Source organism: Chaetodon auriga, chromosome 18 (assembly GCF_051107435.1).
Source record: "Chaetodon auriga isolate fChaAug3 chromosome 18, fChaAug3.hap1, whole genome shotgun sequence".
Taxonomy (NCBI): domain Eukaryota; kingdom Metazoa; phylum Chordata; class Actinopteri; order Chaetodontiformes; family Chaetodontidae; genus Chaetodon; species Chaetodon auriga.
The window spans coordinates 9488525-9508060 of NC_135091.1; the positions used below are offsets into that span (position 1 = coordinate 9488525).

Here is a 19536-nt window from a genome sequence, read left to right on the forward strand (position 1 = left end):
TCCACTTGTTTGTTTTGCTCTATCTTTAGTTATCTCTGAAATGGTGGTCACGACGAGCTTAAGCTCCTGAGTTTTCCCTCTCCACCACCTCAGACAAGTTATAAATGCAGCCTGTTCCCGTAGCAACAGCTAGGTCTGTGAAATTGCATAAATTACCTGTCCTGATTATCATCAGTCTGGTAGGAATACTCAAAGCAGTTTTTTTCAGTGGTCATTGTCAAATGGGCTGTCAACTAGTGCACCGCCACCCACCTGTCTCACAGCCTAGATGGAAAGAGTGGAATAATTGGATATCATTATTTCCATTTAGCAGTGGGAGAATGAAATGAGGCAACTGAAAATATCATCAAAGGACTATTGGAAAACCAACACATGGGTCCATTGTGTGCCAGCGCAAATGCATTACTGTGATGCCTATTTCAGCTGCTGCTTTCCTTGCTCTGTAGAGCCAAACCATGCACAGATAGAGCGTCTATTCTCCATCACCCGTGTAAGGGGAGAGTGGCACGAAGGCCCTCAGGAGGCCCTCTGAATGAGCCGATTGCACAACAAACGCTTCCAAGATTTTCATGGAAAGGTGCTGTTAATTTCCTTTTGACAGCATGCACACGCAGAGACGTGCTCAAGCATGCACAAGTGATTGGATTGCCTGTGTAATCCAGCTCTCGTGCTAAAGAGCCACAGGCTTTGCCAATCCAGATCGTAACACATTAGTTGAACGCTGCGGTCCAAATGGAAATAGAAGATTTAGACTAAAACAGCTTTGCCAGAGCTCTTGATTGGGATGGTGTGCAGTTAAACAAGGATACTGCAGCTATCTTCACCCCCTTTTGGCTTTGATTGCAATCAGTAGCCGGTAAACTCTCTGACACTCATTATCAGAGGATCAGAGCTTGAGCTCAGTCTGGATTTGACACACTGAACAACTGCTGCAGGGGTGTGTGTGTGGGTGTGCTTTAAGCTTAACATTGATTGTCCATCAGTGACATAATTAGAAATGTATGGTTGAAAGCAATTACTCGTGCTATTTGATAATGTCAGTGTGTTTTCACAAGCAACAAGGCATGTAATGCTTCGGTATCACTAAAGCATTGATTGTGTCACTTACAATCAGAGAGCAATGCTGCACATTTTGAGCTTGTTAGTTAGTGACAATGCCACAACAGGTGCTCTATCCATATCCACAAAGGCTAATTTAAGAAATGGGATTACCAGCCAGTCAGAATACATGCTAGAGTCCACTCTGAACACCTGAGTTATCAGTATTTAATAAGTCCTTTTATGCATCTCCTGCAGGAAACTATGGGGAGAGTGGCATGGAGGCTTTCAAGGAGCTGGCCTCTCTGGAAGGCTTGTGCATCGCCCACTCGGACAAGATCTACAGCAACGCAGGGGAGAAGCACTACGATCGCCTTTTGAGGAAACTGCGGGAACGTCTCCCCAAAGCTCGCGTAGTGGTGTGTTTCTGCGAGGGCATGACTGTCCGAGGTCTCCTGATGGCCATGAGGCGGCTGGGGGTGTTCGGGGAGTTCCTCCTCATCGGCAGGTACGGGTGTGGTGCTTTTTTTTTTTTTTTTTTTTGATTCACACATACGAGCGTGTCTCTGGATGGCAAGAAATTGGTTAACAAGCTGGAAAGCTGCAAGATGCTGCGTTGTCTTCCTGATGTGCATGTCACCAAGGCAACCAAGAAAAATTAGACCACATACCAATAGCGCTGAATAGAAATGAATAATTGGTATTTCTGTCACAGACACAAAACAAGAGAGGGAAACAATGCCTGCAGTCCATTCTCTCCCTTTGTGCTGTGTCTTATTTGGCTTTTAAAGGCAATCGTTTGCATTTTCCAATCAAAGAGAAGCACACAACACATATATTTGAACACATAGAGAACAATATGAATTGTCAATAATTCTCCTTTTTGTGATTACACCTCCTCTCTGGATATTTACTCAATTTCTTCTGTCCTTTTTTCTTCTCTTCCCCTCGTTCTCTGTTGGTTAGTCGATGTTGAGTGACAGTGACTGACTGTAGCTCTAATCTCAGTCATTAGAAAAGGGCAAGCAGAGTCGTCTCACACACTTATACAGCGGCACATTACACCATGAAATAACCCTCAAGGAACGTTCACACTTGTCAGTATAAGCCACAGCAACCTTGATGCTACTTCTCAGTTCATTCATGCAATACCTTTCCCCCATCATTGCAGAGCGGGAGGAGGTTTCTGGTCTGTTGTGGGGCAGTTGTCAGCCGTCTGTGACATGAGGAGGACTTTAATAAGACAGCTAAGGATGGCCAAGGCTCATAGCCTAGCTTAGCAGTATTCGCTGGAGATTTGCTGAACGCTGCGTGAGAGCAGCTCAAATTCTGAGCCATCGTCCTCGAACAGGAAGAAGCAGAGAGAGTAGTGAAGTGTTCAGATTTCAGCTCGTAGTACAAGTACAAGGGCCTCAGACAGGGTAGGGCTGATTCTGGCCTTTTGTTGACAGCAAGAAAAATGCAGAAAAAAGGCAAATTGTCTTGTTGAATAGCTACAATATCTCACTGATGTGAATGTGAACACCTTTTTGCATTAGATAAAATCTGCCAATGAGTTTTCATTATATCTGATGTCTTTGTATGTACTTACACACATTCATAAGTCTCCACTTCCGTTGGCAGGCGCTGAGGGATTTGTTTCTTGTCATTGCCATTAGCCCTGAAGACGCCTTTCTTATTTCCTGTAATAGCTCCCAGTGGCAGAAGTAAAGAGAAGACACGTGCTGCGCCTCTGTTTATGTATGTGTTATATTCAACGCATGCATGCATATTTAGGCTCTTGGCAGGGGAAGGCTTTTCAGATGCAGAACACGCCTTTTAAATTATCCATTCTAATGACACTCTTGGGTTGCATTGCTTGCCATATCTCTCCTTTTCTCTTTCCTCCATAGGAGATGGGAAAGTGGGTCTTTTTTTAGCTTTTGTGGAAGTCTCCATGGGCAGAAGAAATGCTTCTGGGTCAGAGAGAGAGACGGAGAAGGCAATAGAGAGGCAAACTGTGTAAAAATGACAGAGGAAGTCTGGGCCAACACAGATGCCAAGCCATGTGTGTGTTTTCCTGGCATGTAGTGAACAACTGAATGAAGCTAGCAGACAGGTATCAGCTCAACAAAGGAGAGCTTGTTTTTCTGAAATTATGTTTTCACGTCCTCCTAAAGAGACCTCTTTCAAGTGTGTGTGTGTGTGTGTGTGCGCACAGAGAGCTACAGAGAGTTGGAAAGATGTGTGCTAACAAACAGTGAAACAAACAAAGTGAGTAAGAAGAGTCCAGTCAGGCCAGTCTGTTGTTCTTACATTGAGCATCGAACACATTGGCTGCTCAGGTTCTCCTGCATCCCTGCAAATTTATTATCTGTGCCAAGTCTGGTGTCGTCAACAAAAAGCTAACTGTAGTTAATGTAGTCAAACTAATGGGACAGTGGACAGAATTTACATGTTTGCATGTCTGCTGTAGTCAATATTTTTATTAACGGTGCATGAAATGACTGCATGTTTGTGAAAAGGGGTCAGTCACACTGATGAATTCTCAGAGTTATCACCCGACCCTGCAGTTCCTCTCAGCTCCTCGTTGCTTTTTGGAGTCTTCCAGCTCATTGTTTTGATTAATCTTCGCTGCTCTGTTTGTTTGCTGGCAGCTTATTATCAGTGAAAAAGCTCTAAAACCCACTTCACACTACCTTCACAGCACCAGGCAAAGTTAGTGACTAGCTAGTGAACATTTGTTCATCGGGTGGCCAGAAACAGGCTCCAAATCCACCTTATAAACTTAAAAGGTGATAATATATCTGTGTTGTGTTCACAGCTTGTTGCCACTGCCTCAGAATACCAAAAAAATCTGTTAATCTGTTAAGGTTTAAACAGTGTCCTGTCTGGTGCTTGCAGATTTAAATTACTCTGTGGTGTCACATTAGGCAACTGGGTCAGGTCTTCATTCAAGCTAAGTGTTTCAGGACACTACAAACTTGTAAAAATTAGAAGCTAACCACTAAGAAACTCATGACTAAAATCATGCTAGAACAAACAAAATGTGTCAGGCGCAGTGCTCATCATCCGTCCAAATTTCTTCATAATCAGACGCCGTTGCAGTCACTACTTTCAAAGATTTTTTCTCATTTAGAACATGAACCTTTCAATTACAGGACCCCTGTCAGGGCTTATCGGCATAATAACTTAAACGTCAAAGCACCACACCATAATGCAGCAGGCAACATCACAGTCAAGCAGCAGTGCATGCAACATTACTGTTCAGGATATTAGTGCTTTAATTACAGCACTACCTCAGGATAGTCAGGATAATTTGTAAAGATAACAAGGTGGTTGCAGCACGTTCCATAAAAACAAGTGAGACGGCAAGACAGTTATTGCCTTATACATCTTCTTGACCTTGTGCGTTTTACTTGGCACAGAAAAGCCCCCTGAAGATTTGGCAGTGTGGTGTTTTTTTCCAGCACATCTCATATGTGGAAATTAACACAGGACGCCACAGAGGCAGGCAACAAACTCTGTGCAGCAGTGAATACTAAAACTACAAGTAGGGAGTTTTGAATCCGAGAGCTTTTGTCATACCGCTCAGCTAACCTGCTCTTCAGACAAGGGCCAGGTGTGGCAGCGTGCTCGACCCACTTTATGTGTGACCTGCAGACTCTACTCTGCATCACTTCACCACTTTACACCCACTCTGCTCCGCTGTTGTCAGTCAGGGAGACTCTTCTATTTCACTCCCCGTGGTGTCAATCATGGCTTTGCCAATCAGTTACCTCCATCACCGGATGACTGCACATACACATGAAGAGACAGCATTTATTCCATACATACACACAAATACAGACGCACATCTCTGACATGGATTATCCACTTCATTCCAATCAAGAAGACATTGATGGCTATCTTGTTTTATTCAAATACACTTCAAAGTGATCCTATGAGATGAGAAAGACTGAAGCAGGAAGCACGGGAAACATATTGATATAACCATTATGCAACTTCAGGGAGAATACCAGCTCCCTTGTTAACCTGCTGCCCCCCCGCTCCATCCCCTAGTACCAGAGAGAGGGGCAGAGGGGTTGCTTAGTCGAATGTCTAGTCTGCCTGACTCATCGATCCTGTATCTGACTGAGGTTTGTGTGAGTTGGAATCTGTGGCTCTGACCATGGCATCAGCAGCCTAACTGCGCTGTGTATTGATAAATCCATAGTGCTGATGTTACCAGACGGATATATGATTGCACCTTTCTTAAACACTATGGCATATTTCTGTCATTATTCAGTAGCGTCGGTGCAGCTGCACAGACCAAACCTTCCCCGCAACAAATTATTTTAGGTGAGATATCACTACAGTTATGGTTAAGACGTCCTGCAGCAACGTCCTCTGGGAGGTGTACATGGGTGTGTGCGTTGGTTGGTGGTGTGAGATCAGGGGGGTGTTCCCATTTGGTCATCCTCTCTGTTAAAGATGAGCAAATCACCAACTGGATGTAACTTTAGTTTGTTTTTAAGAACAGATCTCATTATATGACTGAGCAGGAAGCTGGTCGTGAGAAAATTAGGAGAGTGAGTCAATTCTGGAGGAGGTTGGTGGGAGATAGACAGGAGCAGAATTTAGATTCTTTGGCTGTGGAGTCCTGCTGGTCTGTCCACAGATTAGGGTGGAGACCCCACCACGAGGGTGAGAGAGAGACAGAGACAAAGAGAAATGAAGGTAGAGACAGAGAGAGAGGCTGTGGAGATAAGAAAGCCAGTTATGGTCAGGAGTAGATTGTGTCAGCTTATCAGCACTGATCTGGTGAAAACCCAAGTTTTTTGTAGTTTTTACATTTTCAGATAAGGATGACATGCTTCTCAAAAAAGTCTTCCACTTCTTAGGCTCATAAAACATGACTGTCCTTCCAGGGAAAATGACAGGGAGCCACAAGTGATGAACAACTGCTTCAGTTTGGAGTCTTGTTTCCACTGGATCCTGCATATCATCTCCGCTTCATTCTACGACTCTCATGCACACACGCTGGACACTGTGCACCTGCCTGTTCCCCACCCACACGCCCCCAGACGCAGCTGCCGTAGATCTGCACTCTACTAGCTCCCTCCGGAGACGGTCAAGACCAGAACAGAAATGGAGGAGCTGTTGGATGTGGAAATAGTTTGCTAACACACACTTGCTGCTCTCAATTGGCCAAAAAGTCATGCAGGTTTAACACAGTAGTTTGATGCCTAAACTTAACCAAACAGTAATCATTGTTATGGCAGCTCAGAAAGATGTGACAGAGTAAAAGGCACAATTACACATCTGTTTGCTACTCCAGCACCACGGGCAGTGCCATGGACTCACACGAGCCTCAGTCAGATAAAGGATCAGTGAGTTAGGCAGACTATACAACATATTCAAGCAAACAACCCCTCTGCCCCTCTCTCTGCTAAGGGATGGACGGGGGGGGGGCTTCATTCAGCCTTGATGTACATTATCACCCTCTTTCGCTTGTTTGAAAGGAGACAGCGTCATGAGACATCTGTTGCATCAGTAATGTCTCCTTCTACAACTTGCAGAGTAACATTAGTGTTAGTTTAGAGGATGTGTTTTCACTGAGTAATTTTAAAGGAAATATTTGAAATGAAGTTTTTGCTTTACCTTTCATAAATAATCAAAGCCCAGATTCAGAATATGACAGTTCCATGACAAACAGACCTTGCCAAAATGAATTCACACATCGAGCCTCAGCTTTTCTTCTCCAAGCCTCTTTGAAGTTGGCGTGGCTTTTCGCTGAAAGAGTTTGGGACGTAACTCAGAATTCCATCATCACCACAGGGAGGAATCACTTTAATGTCCATCACAGAGCGAGCAACAGATGGATGTAATACACATTATCATTACAGCCACACGACTGGCAGGGGTATTTCCCATTAAGCTGCATTGGGGAGATCGGGACAACTTTATCGTCGTGTTGAGAAAAAAGCTGTTGAATTTGTTTTTCGCTGTGAGGGAACAGTGTGTGCTACATACAGTGGAGAGCACTTGATGCTGTGAAATGGCCACAGATCCCTTTGCCTGTTATTTGACCACAGAGAGCAGTACACACAATGACTCCCAGGAGGTGGCTGGCCACATTATTACAGATCCACCAGCACCACGTTGCTGTTAGCGAGCTTTGACAAGTGCTTGAAGCTAATGCATACTGTTGCTGAAGCAATAATACATCTGAAAATGTGCCTTCTTTGACATCTGTGCTGTAAAGTGCACCAAATACAACTGCACGCAAAACTAAAACGTACACTCTTTCCATTTGTAGACCTTTTTGAAGATAGATGAAACACTGAAATGCCACAGAGAAGTATCCACCAGCTCATGCCGTCTCAAACATAGTGAATGTGACACGCACCCTGACTGCTGCGGCAGAGAGAGGCACGTCAGATGTTTTCAAAGAGCTGCGAAAGAGGAAGTTTAAATAATTAATAAACTGGAATTTCAAATTGTTAGTGGCGATTGTGATCCAATGTGAGCTGACTGAAATGCAGAGAAGCCATGAAAAAATCTGGCAGCGAGTGTGTGTTTTTAACTAAAGTTTCCCTGCGGCAAACACCATTAAAGTCTTGCAGTTACACTGAGTATTTCAGTAAATCTCTGAGTCCAGACTGAATTTCCACCTACTCACTTATGTAAAGAAATTGCCATGAAATCATTTTTTCAGCTTTGAAAGCGAGATATACATCCCCTGTACAGTGTATTTTGTTATCATTCCCTCTGTTTCCCAGCGCCAAGCCTAGTTTCTGAACGGCAGCGTGGAGTGAACCCACCTACCCATTTGCCCACCTGCTTGCTCTCTTGCAATTAGCAGCATTCGTTTTCTCTCTCCCTCTAATTCTGCTCAAATGCTGTTATTACTAAACATCATTTGCATAAGCTGCTTTTCCACATGTAACGCTCCTTTCTGCCCCTGTCTTCCTCACACCAGTTTTGGTCGGGGTCCCATTTTGCGTGCTTGTTTCTTGTTTTGTTTTGTTTTGTTTTTTTATTTGATTCCTAACAAAATGGACATTGAGACAGGGATGTGGATGTTCCGCCTCTAATGGCTCGGCACAAGTCATTAGCAGGTTTTGACTGTGTCTTTTTAGACTGCGCTGAGGTGCAAAGAAAGCTGTGAACCCTTATTGTGTGTGTCACATGCTTTTCTGCATTTGGCTGTCCTATTTGATTCTCTGCAACAAGGGGGACTCAGGTTTTGCTCTGAGCTTGAATAAATGAAACGTTTAGGGCGGCACAGAGAAAGAAAGAGAGAGGAGTTGTGGCGCGACACATTTAGCTGCCTTTTTGCTGTCATCTCTAAGGCTTTCATCTCCCACCCATCTCAGGAAGGAGAGTGCGGAGGATGTGGAATTCTGCCTATTGACTTCTGCTTGCGAGTAATTTGGCAAATAGCGGGGCATGAGCAAAAAGAGACCTCGTCTCTGGCACCAGCTCTGGCAACACCACCAAAGTAAATTAGTATCTTGTTCATCCAGAATTATGTATGTACAAGGGGTTAAGATAAAATCTTTGCTCAGGCTTTGGTGCAAATCCATCCTTCATGAATTTCTCTGAATCAGATGTTAGAAAATATATTCAGATTTATGAAAAGTGTTTGGATAACAAGATTTCATACTGCAGAAAATGGACAAGATCGTTTTAAAGATGAATAAGAAAGAAGGGATGATGTTAAGCCAAAAATCACAGGCAGGCTCCTCCTGATCAGTTCTCCTTGAGATGTGTGTGGCATGATCTCCACGCCCAACAGCATGCTGCACTCTCTTGCTATGCTCACTTTCCAGAAACATCTCTCTTTTGTTAGGCTTCCAGTTAGAGCGACTGATACATTAGTTATGAATCTAAGGAGAGAGCGTGGAGGGGGGGGTGCAGGGGTGGGCTGACTAGATGTGGAGCGCCGCGCTTCCATCTTTATGTTATTCTGTCTGTGAGACATGATTCTGTCCTTTTGACCCTCTGAGCTAAAGCAATCTTCATGTAAGTTTAGTGAGAGTTTACTGGGGCACGCCATGCAGGAATTAAGCTCAACAGAGTTTTTTGTCAGCAGGGCATGATTTACTGTACCACCGGAGGAAAAGGCCTGTGTGCTGCTCGTGCTACAGTCACCATGGAGATTTTGTTTGGGCTCATGACAGAGTCGGTGCGATCGTCTCACTGCAGATCTGTCATTCAGTCTGTCAGCAGGGCTCCGAACACAATGGCCTCTTCTCAGAGAATATGGCTGACATCTGAAAAATTCCTCCCAGCAACAACAGCTACGAAGATTGTAATTATATGATAAAGACACACTGTCTACGTTCATTCAGCAACGGCGCCCTGCGTGCGTCGCTCGTGCACACATGTGGCATCATGTGGCACAAGTTGCATCAGGATTCGTGATTGCATGTGTTTGTGTTCCACTCAGCGTCAGGGCACAATGAGCTGCATCTGAATATTTATAACACGCCTCTGATGTTAATTGAAAGCAGCCACACATTGTCAAGGACATCTCTCTCTTTCCAATTGATGCCTTGTGTTCCCTCGTGCGAGGGGATGGGTGAATGACATTGGAGTGATCAAAAATAGCACACTGGCTTTGCATCTGGACATAGTTGTCACATCCTGATTCGCAGAAGCTGAAATGCTTTCTTGTACAGGCAGCTAATGTTTGAGCGAAGCGTATGGATGAGCTGAAAGATGTATAAACAGGGAGAAACGTGAAGGCGCATGAAATTTGAACCACTAACACAAATCAGTCAGGATGTGCAACAACGGGATGACAGAAAAACAATTATTAGAACGATAACAATTGAATGAATCAACAATAATTATTTTAGTCCTTTATATGCAAACATTCAAAGGTTTCATCCTCTAAAATGGGAGGATTCCTTGCTTTTTACTGTTTTACATCGTTGTAGGTTGACCAAACCTTTGCACAGCTGGTCAGACAACGCAAGCGATATGAAGACATCATTTTGCACTCTAAATAATATTATATAATGAGATATAATGAGAGCATGCACATTGTTGTAGTCCAGATGGTTACAGCAGCATACAAAGGAAAAGGAGCAGCACTCCACACGATGAATTTTGCAAGCTCTCAGAAATGCAAGGATGCAGAGTTTAGGGCCAACGAGGTCTTTGTCAAGCAAATATACCGAGACCTGCCAGCCTGGTGTGTCTCCCTCTGCTACCAAAACCTCGACTGCTGTGGGATTTTTTTTTCTCCATGTGCAATTACATCATTCACACATCTTTTTCCTCATTGAAAAACTGGAGATGTTAACATTTTATAGACGTAATGATTCATTGATTACATGGAAGACACATCTGCCAATAATGAAGACAGATGTTGGACATTAACGATAATGAACCAAAATGCCAAAAATGAACACGGAGGCATTTAAAAATATGTAGGAGCAGTGTTCCAGTCAACATTATATCATGGTTTTTACATTGACTTGACACACTGATAATAAGATCTTATCATCCATCAGTTGCTGCCACTGCTGAGTTTGGATCCAGAGAAATTGTCTTGGGCTTTAGTGGTGAACTGACGTCTCTTGGTCGTGGAAAGCAAAAAGGATTTTCTCCCAGCAGTGTTCCCTGTCAATGTGGAGGAGACTGATCTCCCAACTCAAACTGGGGCATGATGAATAAGTAAAAGCAGCTTGGATGGGCTTTTAAAGGCTCCCCGGCTCACCCGGGGTCTTCTGTGTCACCTCAATAGAGTCCTGCTGGTGCCGCCAGCTAGCTAACCACCACCACCACCACCACCCCTGTCGTAACTCCACAGAGCCACAGAGATAACAGAGATGGAGGAGAGTGGGAGAGTAGGGAGAGAGAGAGAGATAAAGGCAGAGAGGGGAGAGAGAGTTTTGGAGCTGGAGCAGCTGAGGAGAGCAGCCCCCATGTGAACATTTCTTCCACTGCCAGAGCAGTTTGGAATTAATTAAGCATGTAGTGGGATCAGCATAGAGATAAATGTAGAACAGAAAACAAAAAATACCCCTAAGAGCTCTTGTTGTGTGAAGGCAAAGAGAGAAGTGGTGCAAAATAGCTCAAATACATCTACTTTAGTATTGTTTTGAAATCTTCTGCTGAACATTAACTTTATTATTTCATCAAGTCTCTTTAATTATTGAGAAAAATTCATATCAAATATTTTTTTCTTTTTCAAACAGTCCAGGTTATCTTGAAAATTATGTTCAAAATTGCATCCACATCTGTATTTGAAGCTAATAAGATAAGTATAAGCTGCACAAAAATTCTGGTTTTGACCTGGAACTGTTCATGTTTAAACTTACGCCTTAATGCAACATTAATAATAGTATATATATATATGAAATAGGCAAATCCTTATGATGAGTACTTTCACTGTTTTACTTAAGCCAGTATCCCTGCAGACAATTACTCATGGTTACCTGTATGAAAAGACCTGAGAACTTCTTCTAACACTGCAAATGAAACAGACAGACAAAAAGAGAAAGTGTGTGTGTGTGTGTGTGTGTGTGTGTGTGTGTGTGTGTGTGTGTGTGTGTGTGTGTGTGGTAAATTAAGATCAAAGACTCAAAGCATGATTTTGCTTTTAAGACTAATGTAATTCTCTTAATTAGACCGGTTGACATTCCAGTGGTCTGTGAATGACAGACAGATTAAAAGTTTTTCCATTAACTACCTGAACTTTTATTTCAACACTCGCATAGAGCAATTAGGAAACTCGACTCCCCTATCCTCCCCTTCCTCTTTTTAAAGTAACTCTTCCCATTCATCCTCCAGGGGAAACAGCGCATGTGATTAAATCTCTGCCCTGCCAATTAATTCATGGCTTCATAAATATACAAATGTGCTATCAAACTGGAACTAGATCATCCGGGAGAGTCGGGGGAGCTCTCGGTCTACTCGCTGTTGTACACTGCTCTATAAATTATCCAGTTGTTGTCACGCTGCGCTCCTCTAAACAGCACCACACATCATCAAGTAAATCATCAATATACACACATCTCATTATGGAGCATATGGCACTGAAGGAAGCGCATGCTGCTGACTTTTACTAGCAGAGATAAATACTGATTGAATGATTGTTAAATGCGTTGGGGAAGTTGAGGGGAGCTACATTCACTTCAGCCTCAGTCTTGTGGGTTTTGCTTGTTTGGATCCTCTCTGCCCCCGATGCATTTTTTTGTTTGCTGCCCCGTCAGTGGATGTGCATATCTGACTCTGACTGGTTTATCAACTGGGGGTCGTTTTAGTTAGCAGTAAATAACTAATGTGTTTCCTTTGACGTTGTTAGATTACTAAGACTGTTCTCAGCATCCTGTTCAAATGCTGAAGATAATCTGTGTTTACTTTTTGAAGCAAAGATGGAAGAAACACGACAGAACACCTCCTTCAAACGTCTCAAAGGAAAAGGAGCAGGATGGTTTCGTGTCTTAATTATTAGACTCCTCAGCTTTTTCATATTATTACCCTGGTGCTGGCTTTGCTACACTGACCTCCTGTCAAATTTTGGATTGAATTCATAATCCTTTTAATTACTTTTAAGGTCTTACACAAGTCTCTACCATATATCAGTGAGTTGCTGATCATATATAGGTGCATGAGGCCGAACAAGGCCTCCTGGTTGTGTTCAGGTTCAAGACTCGTCGTGACCAAGCTTCTGCCGTCCTGGGGCCTGTTTGCGAAAGAGATTTCCAAAACTGATCACAGAATGGTCGCGGTGTCACATACCATACATGCTTGTCGCTCTCAGCAGGCTCTTGCGTGCTGTTTGCATGGGTCATAAGTGTGCTGTGATGTGGGAGGAAATGGTCTGATGTTGCGAATCGCAGCTTGCATATTGCAACTTCTGATGAAATGGGCTGGATCCCAAATTATAAAAGGGTCTCAAACGCAGTGTTGAGATTTGTGATCCTAATTTTGGAATTGTTGCCAAAAGAACATTAGCCTTTGTGTCAAAACAAATTAAACACAAATATTAAGAATTATTTTTAAATCTGTACCATATCAGATAAGCTCAGTGTTATAGCTAAAACCTACAGCCTAGTCTATCTTCAGGGCAACCACCGCAAAGCTAATAATGTACTTGAGGTGCATTGACTCTTTAATCTGCTTAAACAGGTGTACCTCCGGTAGATCTCACTCAGGTTATGCAATAATGGGCCTTCCAATGCGAAGCGTGAAGCTGCGGAACATTGAGGTGACATTAAATCAGATTGCGCCCCATTAGGCGTCCCTCTGATGGCCCGGGAGTTTTGATGAGCTGTTTGGAGTTCTGCCAGACAGCACGATCCTGAGAGGGGAGAGCGAGAATGTCATTTTACTTCATCACAAACTCCACTGTGAGAAACAGTCAAGCATGTCTTCACCGCCTGGTGCATTATTCATGTGGAGTGTTGAACAGCTTTTCTCCACTTTCTCCCTCTTTACCTGATTTCCGCCGTTCTGTTGGAACAAATATGTTAAACGCTTGGATTGTATTGAATAGACCACATTGAATGCAGTTACCCTGTGTGTGCGTCTGTGTCTCTCTATCTGTACTGTATGCACTGAAAGAGCAGAGGGAGGCACACAGGCAGTATTCAGTGAATGAGGGACATGTGACTACGACTAATGAAATTCATGTGTTTCTGAGTCTTAACTCAATCAGGAGGAATGACTCTGTTGAATTGTTTTATTTTGATATACAGCAAAACAACAGCAGACAGGCTGATATCCTTACCCAGAGAACAAGACATAGGTTTCAGTGTCACCTCGACCGTACAGCTGTAACTTTGTCCTCTCATCAATACCCGACACTGTTCCTGTCTTTAGCAGTATTTGTTGCAGACAGTAGACATTACTAATATTAATATGAGCCTTCAATGCAAGCCCTACCAATCTGCACATTCATAGCAAATCATTTATGCTCCCAAGACATTTGTGCGAAGGATGCAAGGATGTATTTTCTTAGCTGCATCCCACCGGCCAAAACATATCCAACTGGGTCTGGTTGGTTAGGAACAATTTAAAGCCAAATGTAAAGCCAAATCTCGAAGAAACGATAGATTATTCTACCGTTTTTCAATTTGCTCGAGTCACAGTAGTTGAATGCAGTGCTGTATTGTGCTGTAAGTGTCAGCTTTAAGGGTTTCCTTCCTGAACAACTTCCATAAACTGACATTAACATTTATATAAATACATAGCCTGTGGAAAACATTGAATTGGAATAAAGCTGCATGTATTATTTTTCATATTGCCATCAATTCCTTACTGTCAATCTTATCTTACTGTCAAGTATTTCCTGTGTAGCTGAAGCCTGATTATTCCTCTGTGGCATTGACCTCCACTGTTGTCCAGAAACTGTTAGAAGTTCACCAGTGATGCGGTTGAGTGACACGTTCTTTCATTACCATGAAGATGGGCACTGTAGTTTATTTGAGTCAAGCCCTCACACGTCATTCTGATACAGTAAATACTCATTAGTGCACCAAATGTGTGTTCATCCACGGCTGAAAATAGTCCCTAACTATTGCCCTATTTGCTCTTGTTTGAGTAATGTTTGCTTAGAGCTACAGTGCCCAGATGCTTTAGGAAATTAGCCTATGTTTTATACTTGTGACTTGTGTTTTGAGTGGGTCTCATGCTGAGTATCACAGACACGGTAGGGAAGTCAGAGAGTATGGAGGGATGAAGTGATATTATTTGGTTTTGTCATAGGATTTGTTGACCTCCCAAACATCTCTGATGTTGGTCTGTAAGTTGATTACAGTATCTTTTTGAGGCAGGGCGGACAGTTTCCTGACCTTTAGACATGTGATCGCTGGTGGGGAGACAACAGGATGAAAGAGACAGATGTCTCTTCAGCTGGAGACACTCTGGGCTCTGTTTTCAAGATAATTACCATACTTGCTGTCTCCTGCTCCCCGATATATTTATATAGGAATCCATGTGTCTTTTAGCCCGAGAAGGGCTCTATGAGCTTAGTCGCATTGGTTGTACAGCTCCCGCCTTACATTCTCACAAATTTGGTTCAGTGTCTCCTTTCGCTTGACTGACAGTAATTGTGGACATAAAGGTCAGAAAATTTGACTGGCGCACATGCACACACATGTCCGCATCCATCACCCGGAACATCCCATGTGTGCGAGGTAATTGGTTCCCTGGTGAGTCATACCTAATTGGTGTGTAGCTGTCAATAGCACAGGTATTTCAAGGCAGTAGCCCGGAGCTCGGATTAAGGGTACAGAGACAGAGTAAAATACGGACATGAACCCACACTGGCTCGGATTTAGAGGAAGAGTAGAGCTCAGAGCGGTGCTGTTTATCTGTTAATTTGTTTTTCAGTGTCCCCTTCACTGCCGTTTTCCATTCCTCGTAGAGCCACTGGCCAGCTGCGTGTCCAAATTAGCTTGGAAGTGTAGAAATCCTCGCACGGACCCTTACACAAGCGAACAAAAAAGCGAGCCGAAGGGATTGTGTAAAGCCTGCAATTACGGTTGAGGCAGTATTGTCGAGATATCCATCCTCTCAAATTGAGGATCGCCGCAGTGGATTTGAGATAAGCCTCGAAACTGCGCCGCCACGCTCGTTTAAGATCGCACAAGAGGAGAGGCTGTAGTCTACCTACACTTGGAGTGGAAGCTCATTATTTAAATGAACAGCACATGACCTGTGGGCACTGCTGTGTCTGATGTTCTGGCATCACGTTTGCTGTTGTTTGATAGGAACGTTCCCATTAGTCTCCAACAACAGGGACATACAAAGCACAAGATTCAGCCCACAGCTAATTTACTTCAGTATAACAGTTTACTCTGCGGCTGCTGTTTATGTTTGCTACTCTGGACGTCCAGATGGTGTTTGTATGGTCCAGATTTTACTCTGTATCTCCTCTATAATCCAACTGGAAGTTACACTTTACTGATTCGAGCTGTTTAGGTTAATCATTCATGTCACCATTCAAATGCCCATCAATACTTCGATCAGTGAATGCAGCACCGTTCATGCGCTGGCGGCATTCAGCCGATTCTGCCTTAAATTCATTAGTAAGTCCAGTCACTCGCTGATACAGGCTGCTCCAGTCAGTCCAAACTAGGCCTATGCATGCACTAGACATAAGCTTAAGAGCTCAGCAGGTGACTATTTGCAGTGGAGCTATCACAACATGATTGCCTCTGCGGCTTTTGTGATCTTTTAATAAACTTCTAATGAGGAAAGGCTGAGCTGACAATGATGCTTTTGGTCACCAGTGAGGGGAGCATCACGGCTAAAAGCATTGGACATTCATCAGTGATAATGGTGATTCAGTAGAGTCCTTTCAGTTTGACCGTTATTAAAGATTCGTTCATACATGTGCACTTCTACTGCCCCGTCTCTCGAAGAAAATGAATGAAATCTATCCTTCAAAGTAAAGCTGCATTAGTGGAACCTGTTTTGTTTACGTTGTGTGAAATGAAATTACCGTAGGGTCAATGACGCTGCTCTCGAGATTCGTTTTTACGGGCACGTCAATTTGAATCAGCAGTTAAGTGTGAATTATAATATACCGCAAATCCAATATAAAATACAATCAGTACCATCACTGTCGAGCCGTGCCTCTCTCTCTGAACTATGACAATGTTTTTTTCTCACTCAAATCGTTTTCATAATCTTTTACTGTTCCCCCCACAATCATTTGATTAGAGGCTCTTCTTCTTTCTCCCTCACTCCTGCAGCGATGGATGGGCAGACCGTTACGAGGTTGTGGAGGGTTATGAGCAGGAAGCAGAGGGAGGAATCACCATGAAGCTTCAATCAGAGGTGGTCAAGTCCTTCGATGACTACTACCTGAAGCTGCGTCTGGACACCAACACCAGGAACCCCTGGTTCTCCGAGTTCTGGCAGTACCGTTTTCAGTGCCGCCTTCCAGGACACGCTCAGGAGAACAAGAACTACAAGAAAGTCTGCTCCGGTGGGTGCCTACAGAGAAATGTTATACATTCACAAATTATAAGAAATCTATATGTTGCTGTCAGGGAGAGTAGAGGGTTAAATTTGAGCAATAAATACACAAATAATGACACAAGCTTTGCATTTTTTCTCTGTCTTCCTCCTGGAATATTCTCTCCCTTTGCTCTCCAAAGGTGATCATGGTAAATTGTGTTCTTCACTTGTTCAAAGCATTTAAATCACAATTCAGACTGGCTCGCCACAGCCCCAATCAAGAATACAAAGTGAATTGTTCGCATGCTTTTAATCAAATGATACATAAAATCAATTAGTGGTTTGTAATGACTGTCGCTGTCTCAGAGCAGTTCAGTCACAGCTGCTTTTGTACTTTCTCTTCATCACACTTTTATATATACCCCTTTTATATACCCATTTTACTCCAAAGACCTTCGAGGTGGTAAGTGCATTTTTCTAGCCACTACTACGGTGCTGCCTTTTATCAGAATAGCACTTGCACTCTGTAGGCATTTGACTCATCCAAGACAGAAAGAGTCTGACTGACGTTTTCTTTAACACACCACCCTCTGTGATGTCTTAAACTTGCAATTTAGTCAAATGGTGAGATCCTGGCAGTATTAGGCTCTCAGCCAATGTGAGGATTGCATCAGTCAAACTCTCCTGCGGAGCACTGGGCTTGTTTATATTGTACGAGGAATAAAAGGAAAACGGCTTCACACACAAAGGAATGGCTCACCCAGCACACACTGTTCACCAGTGAAACACCTGAAAAAGACGTTGAATTGAGATCACACCGTTTCTTTTCTACTGTGTGTGCATGTTGATGTCAAACACAATGAATAGCAATATTTTCAAATGCACTGTCAAAGGAGGTAAAGAGGAACGTAAATTCAGTTAAAATGTTGGAAGAAATGTCTCCTTTTATTCAAAATTTCGCATCCTCCAGAGCCTTAAGGTTTGACTGTGGGACAGCGCCTGTAGATGGCTTATGGTGAACTGCAACATGATGTCCACAGTCCTGGGATTTTCCCAGACAATGGTTTATGTGCACATCTGGTTTTTATTGATCTTTTGGACTTCATGTTGTGATTTCCTTCTGTGCTAATATACTTTGCTGCATAATATGGTTCTGTTTTGCAATTGATTCTCTATGTCTGGTTCAAATTTCATCATGCATTGTGGAAAACAAAAGACCAGACAAACAAGAAAGTTTTCTGAAATTGAAATTCTTTCATCCTTTTAATGCCCTCTTTTTCCCCTTCTAACAGGAAATGAGAGTCTGCATGAAAACTATGTTCAGGATAGTAAAATGGGCTTTGTCATCAATGCCATCTATGCCATGGCTCATGGCCTCCATGATATGCACAAGGAGTTGTGCCCAGGGCAGACAGGGCTCTGTGAGGCCATGGACCCCATCGATGGCAGCAAGCTGCTGGACTACCTTCTAAAGACGTCCTTCACAGGAGTCTCAGGAGAGGACATTTATTTTGATGAAAACGGAGACACTCCAGGAAGGTAAGAAGACGAGGGGGTGGGTGAGACTGTTGAAAAGGGCAGGAAATTGAAAATAGAGATTTCATATCATCAGCGAGGTTATAATCTTTGAATTTCTCCCATTTAACACTCCCCTGCTTATCAGCATGCATGCACATGCACATGTGTGCACCAATATTGAGCACGAAAGACTGTAATTAGGTTGGACTGGAACAGATTCAGTGGATTGTCCGCTGTGGCAGCCCACTTTCATCTCTCTTCAGTCCAACAGACAGCGTTTGACAGTCAGAAAACACAGCCGTGTCATTCCTCCGTCAAGCAGAGGTCAGGTGCAGCACGTCCTGGTTCAACACAGAAATGAGGCCGTGTTGTGCACTGGCATGAGCTCTTGATGTCACACTAACAGGGTTGTGAGCTGTTTAAGTGACTTTGGATGAAAAAAAAGGTTTGCTAAGCTGTTGAGTCATTATCATTAAATTACCTGTCACTCTCTCCTTCTCCCTCTTCCTCGCTCTGTGATCCTTACCTCTCCTACGTTCTACTCTGCTGCCCCCCCCCCACATCTAGTCTTATGTTTTTCCTTTCTCACTTAATAAACTTGTTCATGTTCATTATGGTCGTCCGTGCCTCCCTCTGTCCATCCAGGTATGACATCATGAATCTACAGAGTGTGGGTGATGGTCGCTATGACTACATAAACGTGGGCTCCTGGCATGAGGGCATCTTAAGCATCGATGACTACAAGCTGTGGCTGAACAGCAGCGACATGGTCCGCTCAGTCTGCAGTGAGCCCTGCTCCAAAGGACAGATCAAGGTAGGGATTTAAATCCTCCTCAGAGCAAACTCTTCAGCATTTAATGAACTCTGCCAGTGTTAATTTAGTCTTAAAAACCTGAAGTCCGAAAAATCAATAGTCATTAACTGTGGAGAATTTACTGTGGGACTCTGGGGGAATGGTCCAAAACTACCTAGAAGTGTTAATTCAACACTTTACCAGTGTTTATATAAGTAAATATCAGCAGGGTTAATTTAACAACGATTCGGCTCTAAGTAGCTCATTTTTTATTGCAACAAGTAGATGAGTTTGGC

General features: G+C 43.3%; 1 protein-coding gene across 2 annotated transcripts in view; it reads left to right on the plus strand.

The window, feature by feature from the left end:
• grm1a (glutamate receptor, metabotropic 1a) overlaps positions 1-19536 on the plus strand; it is a 31719-nt gene that overhangs the window by 3626 nt on the left and 8557 nt on the right. For both annotated transcript variants that reach the window (XM_076755689.1, XM_076755690.1), the window contains exons 3-6: positions 1297-1546; positions 16722-16957; positions 18222-18468; positions 19093-19261. In XM_076755689.1, coding sequence (XP_076611804.1) covers positions 1297-1546; positions 16722-16957; positions 18222-18468; positions 19093-19261 — 902 coding nt within the window. The remainder of the gene's footprint in view (positions 1-1296; positions 1547-16721; positions 16958-18221; positions 18469-19092; positions 19262-19536) is intronic.